The sequence below is a fragment of the Octodon degus genome, unplaced genomic scaffold (assembly GCF_000260255.1).
Source record: "Octodon degus isolate 3935 unplaced genomic scaffold, OctDeg1.0 scaffold00056, whole genome shotgun sequence".
Classification (NCBI taxonomy): domain Eukaryota; kingdom Metazoa; phylum Chordata; class Mammalia; order Rodentia; family Octodontidae; genus Octodon; species Octodon degus.
The window spans coordinates 8,438,974-8,464,869 of NW_004524632.1; the positions used below are offsets into that span (position 1 = coordinate 8,438,974).

General features: G+C 57.0%; 1 protein-coding gene across 1 annotated transcript in view; it reads right to left on the minus strand.

Annotated features, from left to right (window-relative positions):
* Window positions 1-5,446: 5,446 nt before the first annotated feature.
* The window catches only part of Plxdc1 (plexin domain containing 1), a 31,417-nt gene continuing 10,967 nt past the window's right edge, over window positions 5,447-25,896 (minus strand). Inside the window, exons 3-14 of the mRNA XM_004633691.2 lie at window positions 24,678-24,821; window positions 24,506-24,575; window positions 24,115-24,237; window positions 23,122-23,240; window positions 22,831-22,930; window positions 14,212-14,307; window positions 12,896-12,977; window positions 10,575-10,635; window positions 9,399-9,540; window positions 7,218-7,253; window positions 6,200-6,360; window positions 5,447-5,750 (exon numbers count right to left, since the gene is read on the minus strand). Of these exons, the coding sequence (XP_004633748.1) occupies window positions 5,631-5,750; window positions 6,200-6,360; window positions 7,218-7,253; window positions 9,399-9,540; window positions 10,575-10,635; window positions 12,896-12,977; window positions 14,212-14,307; window positions 22,831-22,930; window positions 23,122-23,240; window positions 24,115-24,237; window positions 24,506-24,575; window positions 24,678-24,821 (1,254 nt within the window). The 3' untranslated portion in view covers window positions 5,447-5,630. The remainder of the gene's footprint in view (window positions 5,751-6,199; window positions 6,361-7,217; window positions 7,254-9,398; window positions 9,541-10,574; window positions 10,636-12,895; window positions 12,978-14,211; window positions 14,308-22,830; window positions 22,931-23,121; window positions 23,241-24,114; window positions 24,238-24,505; window positions 24,576-24,677; window positions 24,822-25,896) is intronic.

Consider the following 25,896-nt stretch of genomic DNA (forward strand, 5'->3'; position numbering starts at 1 on the left):
GCAACTGACCAGACCAGGCATTCTCCACCGCCACCCCCTCCCCGAATTGGGGATTGAATTTAGGCCCTTTAGACCAGGCATTCCGATGCTAGAAGACTTATTGGAGGTAAGAGCAAGCGGCCTGGCTGTCTAGTGCACCAAGACAGCCTTGAATAAGGCAAGCACAGGGCTTTTAAGGGGTTGTGTGGGGAGGGTGTCTGCGGGATGGAACAGCCGAGGTAGGGCTCATCTTGGCAGGGCTGCCTGGTCTGTGGAGGACTTTCAATGTTAACAAAGGAGGGTTTCTGGGATTCTTCCCCAGCTCGGATCCAAGGTACAAAGTTAGGCAGAATTAAAGGAAGTGAGGCTTGGAGTGAGGGTCCTGACTTAGCACTCTGCATCCTCCCGCCTCAACTTCCTGCATGCTGGGACGACATGAACCACTATATCCATTTTTGATGGAAAAATGGAGATGGCAGTGGTTGGGTTTGGTGAGGCCACTTGCCCAGACTCTGTTGTCACTGCAAAGGAGCTGCAGGTGGGAAGGGTACAGAGTCAAGTGAGGTCCCACGAATAGCCCCGCCTCTTGTTTTTGGCCCTGAGCCTTTGCCCACACGAGGCTGTTGGAGGCCTACCTGGGACATGGTGGGTTCTGTCTCTCTGGGCGTATTTCCCTGCTCCAGAAGACCAGGCAGCTCCAGCCTGTGCTGGGAGGAGAGCGGCACAGGGTATGCATCCCAGAGTCTCCTCTTCCCATCAGCTCAGCAGCCCGGCCAGGCCTGGCCCAGCCGAGCCCAGCCGAGCCCAGCCGAGCCCAGCCGCTGGGGGAGTCGGTGAGGCCCAGGCCTAGTTCTCTCCGCTGGCTTCTGAAGACACAGCATTGTGCTGGCACCAGCTGGGAGCCTGTCCCCTCTGCAAGCAGAGGAGTATCTTCCAACAGGGGAGCCTCATCAGGCACGGAATTCAGGTGTTCGTTGATGCAGCTGTGGGCCTAAAGCTGTGTCATGTGGGTTTTTATTTTTTATTTTATTTTTTGTCTTTTTGAGACAGGGTCTCACTATGCAGCTCAGGCTGGCCTTGAGCTCACTGAACAGCCCAGGCTGGTCTCGAACTCACAATGATAATGATCCTCTGCCTCCGCCTCTGAACCCATGGCCTCCTGGTGGAGGTAGCCATGCCTATCCTCAGTCAGAGGAGACAGGAAGGTGCATCTTATCATAAGCAAGTGACAGAGACACCACCGAGGCCTTAGAGCACTTGCTGAGTACTGCCTGTTTACAAGCACTGAGGAAGGTGAGGCTCTGGATAAGGGGCTGTCCCCGGCCCCTCCCGGCGACCTGGGGAAGTCACACACTAATGGTGCCTAGTGAATGTGCTACCGCATGCTGGACACTGTTAACCGCACTTTGTCAACTGATGGATGGGACAGCTTCTCTAAGGACAGTGTGGTCCCAAAGGCTTAGCAAGACCTGGGAGATCCCTTCCTGGGAATGGCGGAGGGCGATGCTCCAGCCAAGGTTGCTGTGTGAAGGCGTTTGCAAGGTTCCTGTCACCAGCTTGGCATCTGGTCCTGGTTTTTGAGGTCCTAAGCAAGGAACCAAGCAGAACCTCAAGAGCTGCAGCAAATCAGTGATTTATCTGAAAGAGAAAAGCCAAGATCCCCTCCTTGGAGAAGAGCCCTGAGAGTTCTGAACCTTCCGGTTTTGGGTAGGGCCGAGGCTTGACTCAGCTCCTTGGAGTGTTGGAGTTTTTGATCTTTTATGACTCTTGGAGAACTGTCATGGCATTCAAATCTGCATAGTCAATGACATGCTAATTATTATGGAGTAATCAAGGGGGGGCAGTGGGCCACTGCACATGGGCAGGACATAATGTATACGAAGTCCTTTACCTGGTGACCTTTTCTGTTTTTTTTTTTTTTTTTAAACGTATTTAGTACAGGGTCTCACTATGTAGATCAGACTCGTAGTGATCCTCCTGTGCTCAGCTTCCCAAAAGCTGGGATTACAGGCGCGCACCACCACTCCCCGTCTCAATCGCTGTCTCAGGGCGCCTGGGGGAGGGGCCGGCACAACAGACTGGGGATCGAACCCCACCTCTAAGCTTGCCCAAGCAGGCGCTGTAGTCCGCTGAGCTATCTGGCTGGCTCTTTCTCATTGTAATTATTTATTTATTTATTTATTTATTTTTATTATTTATTTTTATTTATTACATTTATTTATTGTGTGTGTGTGGCCAGCTCAGCCCACCAGGGGGCGGGGCTGGCTGGCATGTGGTGCTGGGGGATCGAACCGAGGTCCCTGTGCTTTGCCAAGCTTGTTTCAAGTAGGTGCTTTAGACCACTGAGCCATCTCTCCAGCCCCTATTTATTTATTTTTAATTTTAATTTTTTTGGCAGAACCGGGGATTGAACTCAGGCCCTTTGCTTATTCTACTGAGCCATCTCCCCGGCCCGCTCATTGCATTTAGACCCGGGCATCCTGGTCCTGGGCTGGCTCCAAGATGCTCTCCTTTTTCCCTAGCTGTTTGTGAGGTCACCTGGAGCCTCAGATCAGGCCGCAAGCTCTCCCTTCTCTCTCCAGCTTTTACCCTGGAAACCTGCCGCCTCCACAGCCGCCGAGAGCCGGGCACGCCCCTCCAAGCCCGCAGCTCCCCCTCCGCCCGCCCAGCCCCTCCTCTGGAGCCGCCTCTCCTCTTCCAGCACATTCCTCTTCATTTGGCCAACGCCCTGTGTTTATTTAGAAATTGGCTTGTTTGGAGCCTGAAATTTGGCATCGCTGATTTTGGCTGTGAGGAGTTCAAATTTTTCCTCTCTCCTGTTTTGGTTTGCTAAACCCGTTTTGTGAGCAAAACACCACCAAGTAATGAAAACACACTGAGGCTGCTGAAGTCGTGTGAACGCGAAGCATCCGGGGACACATGGCGCGGGCTTGCGCAGATTTATTTCGCATCTCTAGACAGTGGATTAGATAGCTGCGAGTCTGACTTCACGGCCTGCGCGCCCCACCACGGGGACGGACGGCAGGCGCTGCTCTCGGAGCTGGAGAGGAGGGCCCAGGGCTGGCGGAGCCCTGGACGGACCGTGGTCTGTCTGCACACCCCCACCGCCTTTGCATTTTATTTCACATTATTGTCATTATGGCTTTTTTGAGACAGAGTCTCACTGTGCGGCCCAAGCTGGCCCCAACTCATGTCGAGCCTTCTTAGCCGGCCCGGCGTTTTATTTTGGATACATGAGGTGTATGGGCACGTTGCATGGAGCACACGCACAGATCTAAGAAAGCGAGAGTGAAGGGGACCAGCCCTGAGCTGCAGTCTCTCTGTCATGCCCTCCTGTGTCCACCTGTGAATTGTTATGCTCACATCTTTTGGTCTCTTGCCCCCCTCCTTTTTTTGAGACAAGGTCTCATTCTGTAGCCAGGACTGATCTCAAACTCTCACCGATCCTCCTGCCTCAGCCTCCTGAGTGCTGGGATAGCACCTGTCCCCCCACTCCGGGTTTGGTTTCCTCTTAAGGGTCCTGGAATAAATCAGACTTCCTCCGGCCTGACCCGCCAGACCCAGCGCCCCCAAGTGGAGAAGAAGCTCCCAGCCACCGCCTTCGCAGCCTTCCTGGAGCCTGGATGCGTGGGTGGGCGGGCTGGGGAGCCTGGTGGGTGGAGCACTGTGCTGAGGTCCTGCGCCGCCTTCCGGCCTCTCAGCCAGGCTCAGAGAGGCGACCCTGACCCCTATGTCTCCATCCAGTCTCTCACCTTCGAAGCAAGTCACCCCCAAAGCTCCCCAGCAAAGCTGCTCTGAAACCAGGGTCACCTCCCAGGTCTTCATGCCAGGGACCTTGAGGGGCGGGGACACCTCTACCCCGGGGAGTCCTCTGGCCTGAGAAACCCAGGCTGGTGGTGTCCGGAGGCTTCTCAGTGACACAGCCTTAGTCCTTCTTGCTGTGAACAAACCAGTCCCTGCTGCCAAGCAGTTCCACTCCTGAGGCAGTCACCGTGTCCCAGCGGTCAGTCAGGCTGGAACTCTCTTTTCTCTCTCTTTTATCCTTTTTCACTATCCTGGCTTTATCCTTTTTCACTATGTAGCCTAAACTGGCCTCAAACTCACAGAGACCCTCCTGCCTCAGCATCCCCATACAGATCCTTCTGCCTCAGCATCCCAATTGCTGGGATGACAGGCAAGGGCCACCACCCCAGCTCCAAAATTTTTTCTCTCTCCACTTGTGGTGGTTGGCAGAGGTCTCCTGGCACCTCTGGCCCTTTCTCTTGGAATCCTGAAGGCTGGTCAGGCTGGGTGGGAAGAAGCCTGGTGGAGTTTGGGAGGAGACAAAGGGCGCTCTCCACTGCCCTGGCTGTGTAGACCACAGCAGCCACAGAGGCTGTGCTGGCCGGGCAGGGGCGCAGGCAGTCGGGATGTGTGGGTGCTGCAGCACATTTCTTTCAGTCCTGGTGCTGGAATCTAGTCCTGGGGCTCCACCACTCGGCTACACCCCCAGCTGCCCCTTTTAAATTTTATTTTGACATAGGGTCTCACTAAATTTCCCTGGTGGGGTGCGAATTTGCAGTCCTCCTGTCTCAGCCTCCCTCAGCGCTGGACCTCAGCGCTAGGTCCCTTGCCCGAGAACCAGTGCAGACCTCCTGGTCTTGCAGAGCTTTGCGAAGAGCTGTCCTGTGATGCACTGGCTTTTCTCTTCTGCAAATTAGGGTGCACACACACACACACACACACACACACACACACTCACCCCACCACGCTCTCTCATGATTTGGAAGGGGGGCTCAGCCTGTGCTCAACTGCCCATGGTTCATCAGAGTCCTCGTCGCAAACTCTAGAGCTCTAGATGTGTGGGTGTCACGTGCCACCTGCCTCCCAGTCCCTTGGTACCTCCACCAAGCCTGCAAAGTGCGGAGACTGACTTCTTGTTTATTTGTGGCTGAGATGTCTTCCCGGAAGGACGCTGAGCTCTAATCTCCAGCCCAGTGTGCTCCAGAGGCAGCCAGCTCCTCGGGGGACAGGGGCTAAGTTTGGGTGCTCGAGCTCCTACCCGGCAACACTGCCTGCAGCCACTTTCCAGGTCAAGCTCTGGTAGTGAGAGTCCCTGCTTTCTCTGTCCCTGCTGTCCCAGCAGCATGACCCAGGAGTGGGGTTCAGGAGTCCTCGACCCTGCTTGTCCTCAAGAGCCAGGCTCTGCCTTGGAGGTGCCAGGCTCCAGTCATGTCACTGTGGTAAGCAATGACCTGGGGCGGGCTGCACAGAGGACCAGCTCTGGAGCCCACGGGCCCTGAAAACCCAGCCTACGCCATGTTGGGGTTCTGGGCAGGAGCCCTACAGAAAGGCCAAAGGCTGGCGGGGAGGTTGGGCTCTTATTCTTTTTTTTTTTTTTTTTTGGTGGAACCGGGGATTGAACTCAGACACTTGGGCTTGCCAGGCAAGTGCTTATTCTACTGAGCCATCTTCCTGGCCCCTCTTATTCTTTAAAAGCCCCACCATGTGGATGTTTCTCTGCTCCAACCTAGTGGGGTGTGAGGGCACGCCGTGGCTCCCACATCTGAGCCACTGCCTCTGTCCCTTTTTCCTGGCCATGATGGAGCCTGCAGAAGGCAGGGAAAAGTCACTTGTCATCTGCTTTGCCATCCCGGGCGCCACTCACGCCCTCAGCACTGCTCGGCCTCCACGAAGCCCTCCTTCTCATGGCCCACGGGTTCCACCTCCGTGTAGGTAGCGTGGTTGGGATGGTTGCGAAACTTCATGGCCGGCCAGTGGTGGGGTCTCCGCTATGGGGACACAGGGGTGGAGTCACAGGGTGGCTGTGACCTCTCCACGGGCCCAGCCCCTAAGGGAGGTGGGCACCGGGACGTCCTTTCCTGCAGTCATCAGGGAAAGGCAGCTACGCAGCGGGCATGCGGTGGCGTTTTCGGGCCTCCTTAGTTCCTCTGGGGATTTTCTTTTTCTTAGGTACCAGGAATCGAACCCAGGACCTCACACTTGCCAGGGAGGTGCTGTGCTACTGAGCTACACCCCCAGCTCCCCTCACAAAGGGGGAATGAAAGCTGACAGCTACTGGGGGCCAAGGTGCCCCGGGGACCCCAAGGGCCCTGGCCCTGCAGGATGGACTGGATGGAAGAGGTCTGTTGGATATGGGGCACAGAGGGCTAAGAGGCGAGACAGGTGGGGGCAGAATGGCCCGGGAGCAGACGGCGGCCCAGGCCCACCCTACACCGACCTGGATGAGGAAGAGCGCAGCGCTGGAGTTGGGGTGGCCGCTGATGTAAATCCCAGTGAGGGTGAGGGCTGCCACCAACAGCACTGCCAGCACGACGCCCACGATGGCGCCCAGGCGCACGGGAGGGCCCTTGGTGTCGGGGGACAGGTTGTCTCCCGGGCCTGTGGAGAGACTGCAAAGTCATCCTGCAGGCAGGTTTCTGCAGTCACTCCAGAGTGGCCCGGATGTCTGTCAGCGACCCTCAGGGAAGCGCTCTGCCACCCTGGGCTGCGAGAGTGGAGTGCCGGTGAGGAGCTCGGCCCAGCCGTGCTAGCTGGGACCTGGAGCAGTGTGCTCTGGGCTAAATCTGTAGCATGCCACCACGAGCACATCATTTACCCTCCTGAGGTTTCCGTGATGACTTCTGAGGAACAAGGGTGGCACTAATAGGGACCAGGTGGGGTGGCTGCAAGGTCGCTGGTGCCCAGCACCCAGAAAGACCCTGGGAAGCGCGAGCTGTTAGAACAGCCACATTTGTCACTGGTCACAGCAGTGAGGCTGCGGTTCACCTGTGTCCTCTACTCTTAGACTAAGGTGAGCTCTGTGGAGAGGCCCTGCTCGCTGGGAGCTGCAGCTGGCGAGACGCACAACGCCGTGGGCGACGGGGGTATCCTCCACAGACTCGGGACGGGGGCTTCCCAGGGCCGCGAGCCTGGAGCAGGAGTTCCGTCAGCCCTTGTGGTGGCTGCATCCCGGGTCTGTGCTGGGCGCTAAGCGGGGGCAGGGGGCTCCGGTGCTCCCTACAGCCAGTGTTAGTAGAGACCCTGGCCGCCCTCACTGATCTCCAGGCTCCCGCGGAGCAAGCTGTGGCCACAGATCCCCTCGTCACCCGTCCTGCCTCAGCCCTCCCCCTCCCATGCCAGCACAGGCCATGTCCTATCTAGAGGAGGCCTGAAACAGGCAGGCGGCCGGCCGTGACCTCCCCAGCCCCCAACGAGCCGGGGGTCGGGTGAGGCGGCGCAGGCTGCACTGTGCTCACCGTCTCCCGCCGAGGAGGGGTTCAGCTTGGTGTCATCTGCAGAGAGACAGCACAGAAGGAGAAAGGTCAGCGACGTCGCCACAGCCCCTGTCACCCGGGGTCAGGATGGGACTTAGGAGAAAAACTTAAAACTTTGCCCTGGAAGCCCATTGTGGTGGCGCACGCCTGTGTTCTTAGCTCTCCTGGGAGGCTGAGGCAGGAGCATCACAAGTTTGAGTCCAGTTTTGGGAACTTAGTGAGGGCCTGTCTCAACATAAACTAAAAAGGGGTAGGGCTGCAGCCCCGAGTGAGGGCCCTGGGGAAGCGTGGGATTTCCTCCAAGGGCAAGGTCACCCCACACTCGCTTGTTAACTTCCAGTCTGGTCAAGGTTTCTTTCTGCCTTGACTCCATCAGTCCACAGAGTGGCACCACAACTCCTGAGGGTTTTTTTTTTGTGTGTGTGTGTTTTTTTTTTTTTTGAGACAAGGTCTCCCAGCGTAGCCCAGGCTGGCCTTGAACTTGCAACAATCCTCCACCTCAGCCTCCCGAACGCCGGGATTACAGGCCTGTGCCATGATGCCCACTGGGTCTTAACCCTTAACAGTTCCTTGGTGTTCTCAGGCAAACCCCGAGTCCCCTCAGGGGCCAGATCTGCCTTGGGGTATCTGGTGTCCTGCACCGGCACAGACCCATGTCTATTTCTCTCAGTACGGGCAAAGCAGTGAGTGGAGGGGAAAGACAGCTGGGAGGGAGATGGGACCTGACTCCATCACCATCCCCCTCTCTGAGCCTTACTGTCATCTTTATAGGAGTGGCTGAGCATGTGGTAGTGCATGCCTCTAATCCCAGCACTTGAGAGGCTGAGGCAGGAGGAACCTTGTGAGTTTGAGACCAGCCTGGGCTACAAAGTGAGTTCAAGGCCAGCCTGAACTGCACAGTGAGACCTTGGATCAAAAAAAGAAAGAGGGGCTGGGGAGATGGCTCAGTAGAATAAGCGCTTCCTTGGCAGGTGCAAGGGCCTGAGTTCAATCACTGGTTCTGCCAAAAAAAAAAAAAAGAGAGAGAGAGAAAGAAAGAAGTGGCAAGAAAGATGGGATAAAGGTTTTGGAAGCCAGGGGGCCTGGTACCAGTGTGTCTTCTGTAGTAATATTTTTTTTTCATTTATGTAGTTGGTACAGGGTCTCACTACGCAGCTCAGACTCGTAGTGATCCTCCTGTTTTCAGCCTCCCCAGCGCTGGGATTACAGGTGTGGGCCACCATGCCCGGTCTTGGTGGCTGGCTCAGCTCACCCAGAGGGTGGGGCCAGTGAGGCATGTGGGACCGATAATCAATCCTTGGTCCCTGCTTTTGCCAAAGCAGGCGCTTAGTAGTAATACTTTTTTTAAAAAATGCAAATATTCACTGTACTTTTCCATCACACCTCACCGCACTCCCAACACCTAGGGTGGCGAGAACTGAATGTGAACCCGTGCGTGACTGTAGCACATGGCCAGCTCCCAGGACATCAGCCCTTCTGTCCTTCTCCTCCTGATTAGAGAGGCAGCTGCCTCCTGCCCGGCCAACTTGCCCCCGAGCCTGTCTCCTCTGGGGTGACCAAGGCTGTGGCTGAGCGATGTCTCCCATGCGCCTCCCTCCCTCTTCATTCCCTGCATCCCTTGTGAGCAGGCGTCTGGGTCCGGGGGTGCTGTCGGGAGCCCACCACCTTAGGGAAGGGGCTCACTGGTCTAGACACGATGTACTGGGAAAAGGCCCCTGGCCTCAGGTGGCAGGGAGCCTTGGGGACAGAAGACATCACAGCCCCGCCTGGCCCCTCCGCCCACACAGTGAGCAAGGCCAAGGGGCCTGGGAGTTGGGTTGGATTAGAGGAGGCCACACCCGAGTGTGGACCAGGTTAAAGAAGCCCCCGCAGGTCCCATGTGGGTCGCCGTTCAGCTAAACCAAGATGACGATGACATGCTCGGCACTGAGGAGGAACCTCGAGCTCTGCTCACGGTGATGCCACCCCACAGCCCACCGGCAGCACCAGGCTCAGAGCCACAGGTGCCCCCTGTTCCTGAGCCCGCTCCTGGCTCGTGGCAGCAAGCTAAGCTCCAGGGCAGAGGCCCTGTGTCTGCAGACGGGCAGGAAGGTCCTGATCCCCACCCCCCCATGTAGCTTTCTGCTGGCCCCCACACCACGCCACCCCAGGGCCTGGCTTTACCTTCCGTGGTGAGACTGTTACCCAAGAGGGACGTGGCAGTGGTGTCAACCGTGATGTCCCCGTCCGAGGGGCTGCCCGAGCTACTGGGGGAAGCCGAGTACAGGACCTCATCCCGAAAGTCCTCGCACGTCCTGCCCTCTGCCTGCGGGAGAGCCAGGTGCTGCTGCCTCTGGACATGGCTGGGCCCCAAGTAATTTAAACCTCCACTGAGTCCCAGCTACTCAGGAGGCTGAGGCAGGAGGGCCCTGGGCCCAGGAGTTTGAAGCCAGCCTGGGCAACCTAGTGAGACCTTGTCTCACAAAATAAACCATCCACCTTGTCCTAGAAGGGTCTTGTCCTACAGGGCAATCTGTCAGTTGCTTCAAATCCTTCCTCAAGGAAGGACTAATCAATAGGACACTGGCCCTCAGTTTTGGGGGTTATGTTAAATAACATCAAGGAATCAAGGTGCTGAGTGTTCTGGAAAATTCTAACAGTGAGAAGGACCTTGCATGAGATTCCGTACAGCAGATGCTGGGACACCCTCCACATCCCAGAATGACGGCCACTCTGAAAGGCTGGAGGACTGGTGCCTGGCCGATGTCAGTGTCCACAGCCTCCTCAAGGATCCAACTGTGGCTGAGGTCATGTCCAGGTCCCCTCCACAGGGACCAGAGGAGTTCCTGGGGGCTACCGGCTCATGGCCAAGTCTGGAAGTACTTGTGGCTGGGACTCACAAGGATTTCCAGAACCTTCTAGAAACTTCCACTGTGGTCTGGGAGGCTCAGGGCAGATGGAACACAAATCACAGGTGGAGGAGAGAAGACACCAAGGATTAAAGACACCTAGAGAGCCGGGTGTGGTGGTGCACTGTAATCCCAGCACCGGGAAGGCTGAGGCAAGAAGACTGTCATGAGCTCGAAGCCAGCCCAAACTATATGGCGAGCCCCTGCTCAGAAATATTTTTAAAGGGCCTGCCCATTAGTTCCGTTGTTTAAGTGCCTGCTTAAGCAAAGGCAGTCAGGCTCACGATACTGTGGTTCGATCCCCAGATCCTCATGCCTGTCCAGACCTGCCCTTAAGACATCCCTAGCCAGGCAAAAAAAGAAAAAGTATTTTTAAAAAGGGACCCAGAGAAGAGCCACACAGGGAGGGGCCACACAGGGAGGGGCCACACAGGTTGCCCGAGCTGCTCACCTCCTGGGCACAGCCATAGGCCAGCCACTCCTGGCGGTAGCGATCAAAGCCACTGGAGCACCTGCAGGGGGACAGCAGGCACAGAGACGTAGGGATCAGCAGAGAAGTCCCCTTTTGAAAGCCCCCCATTTATTAGCTGCAGGCCAGGTGATCAGGCTCCCCGAGGTCCCCTGGCAGCCGCAGGACCTGCGCTGGACATCCTGCTCCTCCATCCTCCCTGGAGGCAGGGAGGTGTTTGCAGCATCCCCACCTTCCTGACCTGGTTCTCCTGGGCCAAGGCTACATCTGCCCACCTGTGTGTGGCGGGTCCCCCTCGGCTGGGCACCAGGGGACACACCAACACTTCCTGCGTGACCTTTAAAGGGGCGGGGAGGGCCAGTGCAGAGGCCGGAGAGGAGACACCAAGCACCTCCCTGGGGAGAGGGTGGAGGCGAAGGGTGAGCCAGGACTTCCCACGCTCTTGGCTCTTGAGCACAAGGGAAGCCACTGAGCCCCACGCGAGCTCAGCGACATCTGCGTGGAGAGGACAACATCCGGAGCTGCCAGGGCCTAGAAATAACTCTCGGCAAGCTCAAGCCGCCCACCATCTGCCCAAGGCGGGTGAGGCAACGGAAAGGCCTCCCAGGGCTGAGGCCTCCGCTGGCTGGGAGCTGCTTGTTTGCAGCAGGACAGCAGGATTTCCCGTATATCCCCTTGATGTCACTGTGGGGTGGGGGTCAAGGGCACGGCGGGGGGAGGGGGGATGGAGACTTATTTATTTGTGTTTGAGACAGGGTCTTGCTGGGCAGTTCAGGTTAGCCTTGAGCTCACTTTGTAGCCCAGGCTGGTCTTGAACTTGCCTTGACCCTCCTGTCTCAGCCTCCCGAGTGCTGGGATTCCAGGCGTGAGTCCCATGCCCAGTTTTGACTTCTTTCTTTTAGATCAAATTGACTTCTCAGGAGCTCAGCCTGCAGGACAGCTCTAGGGCAGCACCCACTGAGCCCTGAGCAACCACCAAGTTGAAGGCTGGCAGGAGAGGGAACCGTTTACCAGGCATCTCCAGAATGTCAGGGTGCCCAGCCCTGAGCAGCGCCCTAATCACCTCGTGGGAGCCCCATAGTGACATCAGAGGCAAGGATTACAAGCCTCACAAGCCAATCCAGGGGCTGATGTCACCAGAGAGGGCCATGGCCAGGGGTACAGGATGAGCAGGAGATGCCTACCAGGGGAAGTGATGTTGTCTACATCAGACCTGGCCCAGAGCAGGGAAGGGAGCCCTAGGAGAAGGACAACAGGATGAGGGTAGGGGAGAAGAGATACACAGGCAGCCATGTTCCTGGCACTCCAGGGCTCTCGACACAGCACATCCTGTCCACAGTGTCGGGGGACAGGAAGTTTCCAGCCCATTCAGCCTCACACCTACAGTGGCACTGCCTGCCACTGACGAAACCACAGCAGGGCAAAATCCACACTGGAAGCCCCCCTTGATGTCAAGCCCCACCCCACACACTGCCATGGTCCCCAAGGCCAAGGAGTGCCAAGCCACTAAGAGTGTTTTGGGTTGTTTTTTTCTTTTGGTACTGAGAATCGAACTCAGGACCTTGTGCTTACCAGGTGAGCGTTGTGCCACTGAGCTACATCCCCAGCCCACCACTAAGAGTTTTGCCTCCCCTTGCTCATTCTGCAGTTCCCATGGCTCAGCACGCACTGGACGCTGACTCCCCCCCATGGCAGCAGCCTGCTCTGAGTTCCCAGGGCTCCCCCAGCTAAGGCGGCCTGACCCCAATCACCAAGGGTCTCAGCCCTGCAGGTGCTCAGGACAGCACGGCACAGTCAGACCCCCCAGGGACACGGTCTCCAGGATCCCAGGGTTCTGGTGGGGACCCTCGGGTGATGCCACAGGTGATGCTGAGCTCTAGGGCTTTCCACTTCCGCTCTAGGGCTTCCTGCTTCCGTAAGAGCCTTCATGCCTGGGAATCCCTCTTGTGGGTGTCATTCCTCTTGACCCACAGAACTGAGCTTGAATTAGGTATCCAGTCTGGGAGGGAACAGTTTCTAAAGGGCCGTGGACAGTGAGTCAGCCCTAAGAACTTTATCCTCCCTCTCTCTGCTGGCTCTCTCCCAGGAAACTCGAGGCCCTGCCCTGGGGCGTCAGGCTCTGCCTCAGTGACCCACATCCGGCTGTGAGCTGGCAGCTCTGCCAGTTGTTGGCCAAGGATGATTCAGGCTGAAATGCAGATGCCTGGGCTCCCAGTGAGGCGGAGAGGGGCTTCAGAGGACTCTGCAAGTCTATCGGGCACCCGCCCGGGCCATCCCAGCCTGAGTGTGGAGCTGGCACGAACCTCTGCAGGACGTGGCACCACGTGCAGTTGAAGTTCAGGTTGGAGGAGACGCAGGTGTCACAGCTCTGGTGCTGCAGGCAGGCTGCGGGGTGGGGAGACGGAGACGGAGACAGAGACGACAGAGAGGGGTACTCAGCCCAGACGGAGACAGAGGAGACAGAGACGACAGAGAGAGGTGCTCAGCCCCAGGCCTTGTGGTAGCCTGCAGGCCTGCCCCAGCACGAAGGGACCTCAGGGTCACAAGTGCAGCCCTCGCTTGTCCAGCCTCGATTCTTTCCCCCTTTCCTCCCCGCTTTCCACGCATCCGGTGCAAGAGGGTCTGGCCCTGAGCTGGTGCTGGGGAGCCTAAGGTCTGACCTGATCCCCAATCCTTGCCTTTTTGGGAGCCACAGGGAGACAGACACTGGACAGACCATCCAGTGAAAGGGACAACAGACTCAGAACTGTCCTGCGGTTCATGACATGTTAAGGAGGAAAACTCCAGTAAGCCCTAAGTATGAGCTGGTCCTCCCTGGTTGGGAGGTCACATGGGAACCGTGAGGGCCACTGGGGGGGGGGGCGCAGATAACTGTGACAGCAGAATGAGTCCCTGGATACAGTGAACCCTGGGCCTGCATAGCATGGTGTGTCTCAGAGGCTGCCGTGGGACCCTGTGACAGACACCTCAGGAGAAGGATGTGCCTCTCGAGCTGTTACCAAGGAGAGAACTAGAAAAACCCATGAGCCGCCCATGCTTCGTCAACTTACAGACCTCTAACTTGGAGGTCATGGAGCTGGGCAGCACAGACTGTCCCGGCTTTGCTGTGGGTGGTGTTATGGTAACAGTTGCTAGGTAACCTCTGGACCCTGAAGCTCACTTCTGCTGAAGGCACTGACCCTTAACTTGAACCGACAGACATCAGGGGTGATGGCCATAGGACAAGAGACACAGGCTCTCTTCCTCATGCCTACTGGGGCAGACTGTACTCGGCTCTGCATACAGACAGCTGATTATTAAAAGGTGTTTTGCCCAGAGCCAGGCAAGGCACAAGGCAATGCACACAAACCTGTAATCCCAGCACTTGGGAGGCTGAGGCAGGAGGCTCACTTAAGTTTGAGGCCAGCCTAGACTACAGAGAGGACTGTATCTCAAAAACAAAGAAACAAAAGCAAAGCTTAACTAGGTGGTTCTGGTTTTTGCCATAGCTCTGGGAAGGTGGCAGCATTGGGCCCAGTTGGGTGGCCGTGGCCTCCAGGGCTCTGGTGAGCATGGTCTGACTCCACACTGCATCCACGACCAAACAACGTCCCCCAGCCCCGGCTCGACCCCTACTCACTGGGCAGCGGGGTGAACTCCACGGCCGAGGCCCTGGTGATCTTGCTGGTGTCCAGCTCCACACGGTGGTACTCGAAGATGGTTCTGCGCCGGGTCTCTAGAGGAAAGGCAGTGCCTGTCCTCAGGCCCTGGGCCCAGCCAGAGGCTCCGAGGCCTGCTACAGGGCGCAGCTCCGAGGGAGCCAGGAGGCCCGCGGGCTGGGGGCCTGGTGCTTCAGGGGGCCACGGGCACAGCAGCCAGAGCTGCCTGGCCCCACTCCAAGTGGACCTGGAGGCTTGGGGGGAAGCGTGGAATGTGAGCAGGCCACAGGGCTTCAGGTCCTTGTTTTGTTTAGGGTTTGTCTGAGGTAGGGTCTGCTCTGTAGCCCAGGCTGTCCCTGAACTTGTGCTGACCCTCCTGCCTCAGCCTCCCAAGTACTCGGATGACAGGAGTGCACCCCACGCCCAGACCTGCAGGCGAGGAAACTTTGCTGAGGTGACAGCAGACTCACTGGGTTATCCACACACAGAGAGCTCCTGTGCCACCGCTGGGCACCCAAGTGCCCCCTCCTATAAAGAATCAGGGGTGCCCACTGCATAGCTGAGTGTCGTGACACATCCCAACATTTGCTGCTCCACCTTGGAATGTCTCCTTCCTCCTTCCGCCAGGATTGAACCTTGTTGTCTGGCACCCGATCTCCCCACCACGTCTGCTGCCACCTCAGCCGGGCACCTCAGAGACCAAGGCTGTCCTCCAGGGTAGTGAAGAGGGGACGCTGCTGGTGTGGCTCAAAATCAAATCTGAGCACTATCAACCACCACTGGTCACCCTGTCACCCACAGCCAGGCACTGCCCTGGGCTGAGGACACAGAAGGAGCTCCACCCTAGCCGATGTTTGTGCGTGGTACTGGGACAGCATGGTCACCGCCTCTGAGCTCCTGGCCCGACACTGCCTGGCAGCCTGGACATCACTCCTGCCTGCTTTCACCCTGCCAGGCTCCAGTGCCAACCTCCCCACGCCCAGCATCCCAGGGCCACCCCACTCCCTCAGCTGGCCCCCCAAGCCCCAGCTGAGGCCTCTCCTGCGGTCATCCTAGCTTCCTTTGCTTTTCATTTTTGCCCTCAGCAGAAACAGGACAATAGGGAGATGGGGACATTAATATCCAGGGGGTGGATGGGCTTGGGGGCTGGGAGCTGCTCCCGGTTTCCCCTTACCACCCCCACCTCCAGGGGAGGGCCAGGGCCATCCTTCCTGCCAGGGACCACGACACATGCCAACGCAGCCTCCCTCCCAGGACTCCTGCACGTGGGCCGGGTAGCTTCTACCAGATCCAGGCTGGCACACCCGCCTTCCTCCTGTCCCCAGCAGATCCTGGACTTGCTGCCACCTGGAGGGACAGCAGGAAGGAGTGGGAGGACGAGGGTCTGCGTGGTGTGTACGTGGGAGTGCTGCCCAGGCGCAGGCTTGGCCAGAGAGGAGACCGCTGGGAGCTGCAGGGCTCCAAGGAGTCAAGCAGTTTTGCCTTGTGTGACAGTGGGGAAACTGAGGCCACACAGGGAAACCTGCAGGTGGATTCAACTTGGCACAACTCTTTAGGCCTCACCAAGCCCCTCCCATCCTTCCAAGGGAAGCATTTAAGGCAGGCGAGGCGAGCTGACAGCACATGCCCGCGGCAGCCGCTGGTCGCACCACTTAAGGCTCCAGCAGGTTCGCCATCTCCCGTCCGCGCACCCAAGCGAGCAGGCTTCCAGACGCCCGGTGCTGCGCTCCTCGGGCAGCGCCCCTGAGCGCCGGCTTCTCCCGGGGGACCTGCCGCGTCCCCACCAGTGGGTGGCGCCCCGGGGCGACCTTGCGCTGCGTCTGAATCATCTCAGGCGACCTCGTAACATTCTGGGGTGCACAGAGGTCACCGTCTCCCCATTTGGCAAAGAGGAAAAGACAGCCAAGGAGGGGCCATTGTGTGCCACAGCCACGGCACGTGCGGGCTTAGTTTCTGGGGCTTTTTTTTTTGCAGAGGCCAGACCTAAAACTCAGGCCTCAATGCCAAGGCAGCTGCAGGAAGTCCCTGAAAGTGTCAGCAACTGCCTGGAGTCCCCACCAGCAGCTCAGACTGGTTTCAGCCTGATTTCAGGTTCTCTGCCCAATGTCACTGAGCACAGAGTCGGGGACACATGTCCTGCACCACTTGGTGATTCCCACATCTGTCGAGAGACATTCACACACCCTAAAAACAAATAGGCCAGGGAGATAGCTCAGCAGCGGAAGCCCCAGCCTGGCAAGTGTAAGGTCATGAGTTTGATCCCCAGTACCAAAAAAAAAAAAAGGGCCAGGGAGATAGCTCAGTAGAATAAGCGCTTGCCTGGTAAGTGTAAGGGCCTGAGTTTAATCCCGGGTTCTGCAAAGAAAAAAAAGAAAAAAGAAAACAACTAAATCACACTTGTCATCCCAGCACTTAGGAGGCTGAGGCAGGAGGATCATTTGTTTGAAGCCAACTTGGGATACACAGAGTTCAAGGCTTGCATGAACTATTAAAAAAATAGAAACAGGGCCGGGGAGATGGCTCAGTGGAATAAGTGCTTCCCTGGCAAGCATAAGGGCCTGAGTTCAATCCCTGGTTCCGCCACAAAATAAGTAAATAAATAAATAAATAAATAAATAATAAATAAATAAAAAAAAATAGAAACAGATAATGAAGCCAAAACCCAAAAGATTCAATAAGCATATTTATCTTCCTCTGGGACAACCCCAGTCAAGAGGGGCAAAAAGCCTCAAAATGGGGACAAGAACTTGGGGTGTCCTGGGGTGACCAGGTCCTAAGAGGCCCCAGCCCCCACCAATGTGGGTGCAGCCCCCAGGGGCACACATGTGCCCCACTCCTACACACACACATGGGCACACACACAGGTTCCCGGTGCTGGTGCTGCCGTTCTGGAACACACAGCCTTCGCAATGACTTCCGCCCTCAGCTCTTTAAGTTTTTTTTGTCTTGAGACAAGTTCTCTCACTAAGTTGACAAATCGCCCTAGATAAGTCAAACTTTGGATCCCCCTGCCTCAGCCTCCCAGAGGGCTGGGATTATAGCGCGCCACCATGCCCCATTCACAGACTTTTTTTGTTTTCAAACAAGAAAGCGCCCTTGCCAAGGGCAAGTGTGGCCTGGCAGAGACCCAGGGGAAGGAAGGGCCTGTGCCCAGCAGGGCACCAGGCCCACCTATGGGAAGGCGACCCGGGGGCCAGGGAGAGTTCTAGCCTGGCTTCCACAGCGCACCCTGGCTACTGGGCCCAGGAGCTGTGTGTGCACAGGAAAGACACCCCTTCAGCACCTAGACGCCATGGGGGAAAGGAGGCGAAACCCGCTGTGCCCCCTCCTGCCTGCACACGCCCACCCCCTCAGGACGTGGGCCCCACTGAGCTCCACCTGCCAGTGCTAAGTCAGTGTCTACTCACTCTCCTAACTACACGCCGGGCCTGAGACTCGGAGCTCCCCAAGACGGAGTCCTGGTGTCTGCACCCCTGGGCCTGGCTCTGGCTGCAGGGCTGGACTTCTATGTAACAGGAAAAGATGAGAGGCAGAGAGAGAGAGAGAGAGAGAGAGAGACAGAGACAGAGACAGAGAGACAGAGAGACAGAGACAGAGAGAGACAGAGAGAGAGACAGAAAGACAGAGAAAAATGACAAGGCCAGGCATGTGCAATCTCAGCACCCAACGGAGGCTGAGGCAGGAGGATTGCTGCAAGTTTGAGACCAGGCTGGGTTACAAAAAAGGACTTCAAGGACAACTTGAACTGCATAGTGAGACCCTGTAAAAACCAAAACAAAACAAGAAACGACGGTGAATGGTGAAGCATGAAGCATGAACAAATGGGTCGCAGCCTGCTCTAAACCTTTGGTGAGCTTTTCTACTGCGGCTGCAGCCTGGAGTGAGCCAGCTCTGCTCCCTGCCCAGCGCAGCGGGTGCCTTTCTCAAATGGGCCATCTCCAGGCAGACAGGAAAGCCAGATGCTTGCCAAGTTCTCAGAGTTGAGGATGCACCCCAGCCAGGGCTGCTGTGGGAGATGGTCAGGTGTCCCCCAAACAAGGCGGCAGCAGGCCAGGGAGGAGATGTGTCCTGGGGCGGAGCCGGTGCACGCCCACGGCCAGCTGGTACTTGTTTGAGTGCAGGCTCTGGTAATGGGTTTATTTTTCATAAACAATCCTCAGCATCCCTGCCTGAGTGCTTCGCCTTAGGATTCTCCCCCCACATCTGGGGCTCACCAGGGACAGTGACGTCCATCTGCGGGGCCAGCGCAGGCACTGCCCCAAGGCCTGGTTCTGGTACCAAGACCTGTTTTCACTCTGCCCCTAGGCGGCCCGGTCCTATGAGCCACGCCTGCCAAGTCCTGCTGGGGGCTCAACACCAAGGTGCAGGCCTGTTTCTGTCTGCATCTCAGCTCCCGGGGACAGTGTGACACAGAGGGACCCCGGTGGACACTTTTGAACAAAAGTGTCAGGCGGGGGCTAGCAGAGCAGCTTTCATTCACTGATTTCTTTGCTCCTTTTCTTCTTCATTTTATGACCATGACTCTGGCCCTGCAGGGGTAGCTCCCCGCTCTCTTCTCTCGTCCTCGCTGGGTTTATCTTCTCCCTTTTAAATTTACTTAAGTTTCTCCTCTTCTTTAAAAAAATTATTTTGGGCTGGGGAGATAGCTCAGTAGAATAAGCGCCTGCCTGGCAAGCGCAAGGGCTTGCGTTCAATCCCCAGTTCAAAAAAAAAATATTTTATTTACTTTTTGAGACAGAGTTGTGCTATGTAGTGGCTGGCCTTGAACTCGTTGTGTAGCCCATGCTGGATCTGAACTCATAGCACCCTCCTGCCTCAGCTTCCTGAGTGCTGGGATGACAGGCTTGCACCACATGTGTGCGACTGGTCCCTCTCCCTCTGCAGCCAGCTCAGGGGCCTCCACCACCCCACCAGCAGCCTGGCACAGGCCACTCACACACAGCTGGCCTGGAGTGCGCCCTAGAAAGGCAAACTCTGGAGAACGTGGAGGCCCAGCGTGTAGAGCCACGTAAGGGCATTCCAGGGTCAGCCCAGGGTCAGGCTGCAACGTGGAGCCCTGGGTGAGCTGAACTCATTAGCCGTTTCTACTAATTCAGACTGTCAGTTTTCATGCAAGGTGTTCTTGAGTGGGTTTTATGCTGCCTGTGAATAGAGTAGAGGAAGTGACACTGGCACACAGCTGTCCCTCATCCACTCAGGCCTGTGCAGGGCACCTTGGACGTCTCGAGCACATCTAATGCTGTCTCTGTCTCTGTCTCTGTCTCTCTCTGCCGCCCCCTCCCGTTTTGTTTTGGATTTTTTTTTTTTTTTTTAATTTTATTTGTGTGTGTGACCAGCTCAGCCCACCAGGGGGCAGGGCTGGCTGGCATGTGGTGCTGGGGGATTGAACCGCGGTCCCTTTGCTTTTGTTAAGCTTGTTCTAAGTAGGTGCTTTAGACCACTGAGCCATCTCACCAGCCCTTGTTTTGGATTTTTGAGACAGTCTCTATGTGCCCCAGGCTTGGCTTGAACTCATAGTGATCCTCCTGCCTCAGCCTCCCACGTGCCAGGATTGCAGGTGAGCATCACGACACCAGGCAACGAGGATTCTCTCTGCAGAGGGCAGCGATGGTGAGCAAAGGCCAGGCTGGAGAGGGAAGCACTGGGAGCCGGGGGAGAAGAGGGTCCCAGACGGAATTCAGTGGCTTAGGGAGGAGGGGGGGCCCTGGACCAAATCCACCCCTCAGATGGCAGGGAGGAGCCGAGCTGGGTATGAGCTCAGAGATGCCACCCACCCAGGGTGTGGGCAGTGGGAAGATCCAAGGAGATGACAGCCTGCAGACGTGGGCCGCCCCAAACTCGGCTAACTGCAGCTCTTTGGGGTTTGCTGCTATTTGTGGCTCAGCCAGATCCAGACGAAGCCCCTGGCTCAGGTTGGACGCCAGGCGTAAGGGGGCCCGACACCCTTGCACAGGATGGCGCCTGCTCTGGAAAGCAGGGCTGAGCCTGGCTTACTTTATCTCTGCAGTGTTGTGCGTCCACCATGCGCAGCCTCTCTACTACCACGTGCCCCATTTTCAAATCTGACAGCAGTGAGGACGCTGTCCCAGAAAAACGCACAAGTGTCATTGAGTCCCCCCTGCTCTCGCTATGGTAGCTCTGATTTTAGAGCTCCAGGTCCCCTAGAGTCCATGCCTGGTGTGCCCAGCTGACAGCTCCCAAGCCCAGGTGGCACCAGGCCCTGCCTTCCACAGAGTCGCAGAGGACAGGGCGGCCTCAGCAGGACCCCTGGCAACTCCAGTCCTGTTATTTCAAGTCACTGCCCTGCTTCAGCAAAACCACACTCAGTGGCCCCAAGGGCTCCCACCTCGGCTGCCCTCCTACCCCACTCCAGAGGCCCTAGAGCTCCCCAGAGCTCCCCAGGAGCTCCCCACGCAATCTGCCCACCCCTGGAGCTGACCACTTGCTCCTCCGTCCAATAGCTGGATGTAACCCAGGCTTCTGACAGAGCGAAACTACTTAAAGCGAATGAACCTGGGGCTGCAGGGGCAGGGAGAACCGAGCACGAAAGGATTCTTTCCCTGACTGGAATCAGGGTGGGCCATAGCCCACGGTGGGTCAGAGTAAGAAAGGCTTGACATCTGGGCATCACCCCAGCTCCGTGGGAGGCCGAAGCACCAAAGTTCAAGTCTAATCTGGCAATTCTGGCATTTAGCAAAACCTTATCTCTCTCTCTCTCTCTCTCTCTCTCTCTCTCTCTCTCTCTCTCTTTTTTTTTTTTTTTTTTTTTTTTTGGTACTGGGAATTGAACTCATCACCTCGCAACTTGCCAGGGAGGCACTGTGCCACTGAGCTATATCCCTGGCCTTCAAAATTAAAAAGAGAAAAAGGGTTGGAGATGGAGCTTAATGTGAAGGCCGTGGGTTCAATCATCAGTACAAAGAAAAAGGTTCACTGGGATTGAAATTAGAAAGATCCAGGTCTCAGTTCTCTCTTCCCTAGCTGTGTGTCCCTAGGCAAGTTGGGTAGATGCTCATTTGTTTATTTATTTACTTATTTATTTTGGCTTTTTGAAACAGGGTTGTGTGATGTAGTTCAGGCTGGCCTTGAACTCACTACATAGCCCAGGCAGGATTTGAACTCATGCCAGGGGGGCCAGGGAGATAGCTCAGCTGCCTAAGTGCCTGCCTGGAGAGCTGAAGGTCGTGAGTTTGATTCCCAGTACCGAAGAAAAAAAAAAAAAGATAATAACTGCTGCAATCCTCCTGCCTCAGCCTCCCAAGTGCTGGGACAACTGGTATGTGTCATACCCAGACACACGTGCTCCTTTAGCGTGGTGCAAATGTACAGGCTGCTCTCACCTCGGGGGTGGAGGGAGCAGAGCCAACGAGAAGCTGTAAAGCCGGTGCCTGGGGCACAGGACTGTAGTCAGCGTGCCAGGCAGATGGTAAACTGGCCTCCTGGTACCCTTGCCCTCCGGCAGTGCCCTGCCAGCATGAGCTGGACCCGGTGACCTGCTGCCATCCACGGGACAAGGCAGAAGTCATTAAAACTCTGCTGGGAAGAATCTGGCTTCCCTCCTCCTGCGGTCTTGCTTGTCGGGTCAGGAGCCAAGGCCCTGTGGGGGGCCTTCCTGGGAGAGACTCCCAAGGCAAGGAGCCAAGCAGCTTCTTTGAGGACCTGAGTCCTGCTCCTGGAAGCAGATCTCTTCCTGTCTGCCAGCAATCCCAGAACAGTGACCCTGGCTGACACTTTGATCACAGCCTGTGAAAGATGTCCAAATCGTACTGTGCTTCCTGAGCCACAGAAACTGACTGGAGACACTGACTGTTTCCGGCCACTTCATTTCTGGAACTATTTGTTATGCAGCAGTAGCTAACTAATACAATATTTGGGAGTTTTCTTTGTGATGCCGAGGATGGAATCCAGACATCTGCCCGGCAAGTGCGCCACTCTGAGCCCCACCCCACCCCTCTCCAATTGTTTTCTCCTGTGGGTTTGGCTTTGGCAGGGCCCCCAAGTCCCCACAGACTGACTTACAGAAGGGCTAACTCTAGACACAGGGTCTGGGGCACAGAGGTCAAGGACAGGGAAGACTATAATCTTTCCTTTTGGTCAGTACTGGGAACTACACACTGAGCTATGCCCCCAACCCTTTACTTTTTATTTTGAAAGCGTGTCTCAATAAATCACTAAGTCACCAGGCAGGGCTCAAAGCTGCTACAATCCTCCTGCCTCACCCTCCCCGAATGCTGAAATTCTAGTTGTGCTCCTTTACGGCCAGCAAAAACTCTAATCTTTTCTCTGCATCTTTTTGCATCTTTTACATTTTGGACCAGCTATATTTTCATACGTTTAAGCCCAGCCTGGGCCACTTAGTGACTGCCAGAACTGTCACAAAATGAAAAGCCTCCTCTGGCCACAGATTGGGATTTGAAGCAGGAGAGAAAGCCGTGACCCCTAAAATGACAGCGTTGGAGGGGGCCCAGAAGGCAGCTCCCCTTTTATTCATCGACCATTTTACAAAGGAAGCAGGTAAGGCTGAGACAGGATATGGTTCTCAGAAGGACAGAGTTCGAGGCCAACCCCACAGGCTGGTGCTCCAGGTCCCCAAGACTCACCTGGCACATCCGGAGACTGATTGAAGACCATGAAGGCATCTGACAGGCCTGCCTTCACGGGGTGCTGGGAGGAGCTGATCTCCCGGACAGACATGGGGATCTGCAGCGCAAGAAGGAGCTGTTTCTACCCGGAGGCCCTTGGGATGATCGGGACGCCACAGAGCTCAGCGCCACCTCTTAGAGGACTCCAGGAAGACGCCGGGAGCCTCCATTCTCACCCTGATTCCACGTCGTCCCCACTCTGCGGACATCTGCCGAGCCCCGGGACAGCCCCAAGTCACCGGCACTCACCTCTTTGTAGCCAAAGACGATACGGCCATCGCGGTGCAGAGACACCTGGAACGTGAAGCTGCCCCTGTGCTCGCAATCCTGAAGGTAGATGCGGTCCCACTGCACCACGAAGATCGTCCCTGGGACGGAGCAGAGGCTGGCTGGGCGGGGCTTGGGGGGCTGGGGGTGGGCAGGGATGGGGGGGCAAGGATTGCAGGACTGGGCTGGGGGGAGTGATGGGGACGTCCAGACACTTGCTGCCCCTGAGGCACAACTCTTGGCACCCGCAGCATCCAGGAGGAGAGCTTTATTTCGGCTCCTGTTTTAAGGGCTTCAACCCTTCTATAGTAGGCAGCCACCAAGGCAGAAGCTCACCTCCTCCCAGCTAGGAAGCAGGGAGCAAGGGGAGGAGGAGCCATTTCAGGCCCCGCCCCTTCCCGAGGCCCCGCCCACCTCTTGCCATCAGGTTTAGCTATAGGGACCCACCACGATTTGTTCGGGGTTTATTTGGTTTGTGACTCCTTCTATATAGTTCAGACTGGCCTTGAACTCACAGCGGTCTTCCTGCCTCAGCTTCACAGAGTGCTGGGATTACAGGCAGGAACCACCACGCCTGGCTTTTATCACCTTTGAAAAGCCCTGCCCGTGAGTTGGTGAGGCCTTGGTGTTGGACTTCAAGACACAGGAAGAGGGGACTTATCTGGTCCCACCACCAGGACCCAGTGAGAAGACATAAAAAAGGTCCTTGACTTTTTTTTTTTTTTTTTTTTTGCAGAACCAGGGATTGAACTCAGGTCCTTGCACTTGCCAGGCAAGCACTTATTCTGAGCCACCTCCCCAGCCCCAGGTCCCTGACTTTTATAATGTCACCTCCTCCAAGAGCCAGGCCCTTACAAGTCATCTCCTTAAACTGGGGCAAGCAGGCAGTGGAGTTGGGGACAAGGCATGGAGCACCTCCAAAGGGACTGGGCCGGGGTGCTCCTAGCAGCGCTGGTGCTCCAAGCTCCTCCTCACCATTGTCAAAGTAGGCCACAGTGGAGTTGTCGGAGTAGCCGGGGTTGAAGTTGGCCATCAGGGGCGCCACATACTGCGTGGCTGTGAGCATGCGGTGGATCATGTCGCCCATGAAGAGGAAGCCTGCGGGGAGAGGGCAGACGGGAGACCCAGGGGTGCCAGGGATGGCCTCAGAGGCAGGGGCTGAGAGTGCGCCCCACTCCTTGTCCCCTCCCACTGGAGCCCTGGGTCTGGCATGCTTGGATCTAAAGCCCCCCCCCCACCAGAGAAGGTCCCACCAGTGCCCATGTGCGTCAACCATGGGCCAGAGCTAGCTAGAGAAGCCCTGGGAACCTGGTCTCCAGGGAGCCTTCCCAGCCCCTCCCAGCGCAGCTGCTGCCTCAAGTCTTACCTCCCGTTGCTATGGTGACCTGTCGCAGAGGATGCCCATAGAAAGGGAATTCGAAGGGCAAGACCACTCTCTGTGAGGACAGGGGAGTTTTAGGGGCGCACCTGCAGGGCCCGGATGGAGTCTAGATCCCCCGCACAGCCACGCCCTGCCCCCCCCCGGGGGGGGCACTCACCGCTGCTTGCCGATGTGCGTTGGACAGGATCCCGTGCACCCGCACCTGGGTCTGGTTGGCCTCAGCCATGTCCACCCACAGTTCCCGGCTGCGGGGCTCTCGGGGGCCATAGACTCGGGAGACATAGTAGTTGTGGTTGTCCTCCTGCAGGGACAGACAGGGCCGCAGGGGTGAGGGGCCAGGGGCCTGGGAAGCACCTTTGCCCGCCCCACTCAGACTTCCAGGGGCCAAAAGCCACCAGTCTCTCAGGGCACTGGACCCGTGGCCCAGGTGGCTGGCCTGGCCATGGACCCTCCATCCCCTTTGACCTCAGACACTGCACCCCTGTCCTCAGGAGGGGAGGCCCCGCCAAATCTGCCCTTACTGTGCCCAGGACCAGCCCAGCAGCAGCCAGGACACCTCCCCTGCAGCCTGAGTCCTTCCAGGGTCTTCTTGGGGCAGGAGGAGAACCAGACAGGACACTGAATCTGTCCCTGGGGGAGCATTAGAGGGAGTGGAGTGTCACTCTGTGCCTGTCCCTGCCCCATGGGGACAGGGTGGTCTGGGTGTGCCCTACAGAAGGGCACTTGGGCCCTGGGCATCTGGGTCACTAATTGGCTGCCCAGCCAGCCTTGCCTTGAACCCAGCATGACCAAGACTGACAGTTGTCCTCACTGTGGAGAGCAGACACAGCCCAGGGACAGGGGACAGGCTCAGGAGCCAAGAAAAGGGGGCAGGGGGCAGGAGGGCAGGGTGCCTGCTGCCTCTGCCTCTTCAAAGCTCAGTTTACGTGAGTGACCTCCTGCCCTGACGCACCCACCCTGTGAGGATGCCACTCCTTCCCAGAGACCTCCTCTTCACCCATGTTTCATGGAATGCTCCAGGGTCCCCTGCTTCCATGTCACATGAGCCAGGCTGGTGGGATGGATGGCTTCATTGGAAGCCACTGAAGGGTGCCACCGTCATCAGGGCAAGGGCGAGGGTCAGTGTAAGATGCCGTGCTTACCACAGCGTCACCCCCTGCCAACAAAAGCATCATTGCCAGGCCTACCCGTGATCCCAGCGCTCAGGGGGCTGAGGTGGGAGGATCGCCGCCGTGAGTTCTGAACTACACAGCGAGTTCCTGCCTCAGAAAGCGAGTGCATGGAAGGGCTGATGTTAGCCTCGCGTTGTAAAGAAGGAAGCCAAGTGCCCTTCAGCCTGACCTTCACGTGTCTGACGCACCTCGATCCCAGAGGCC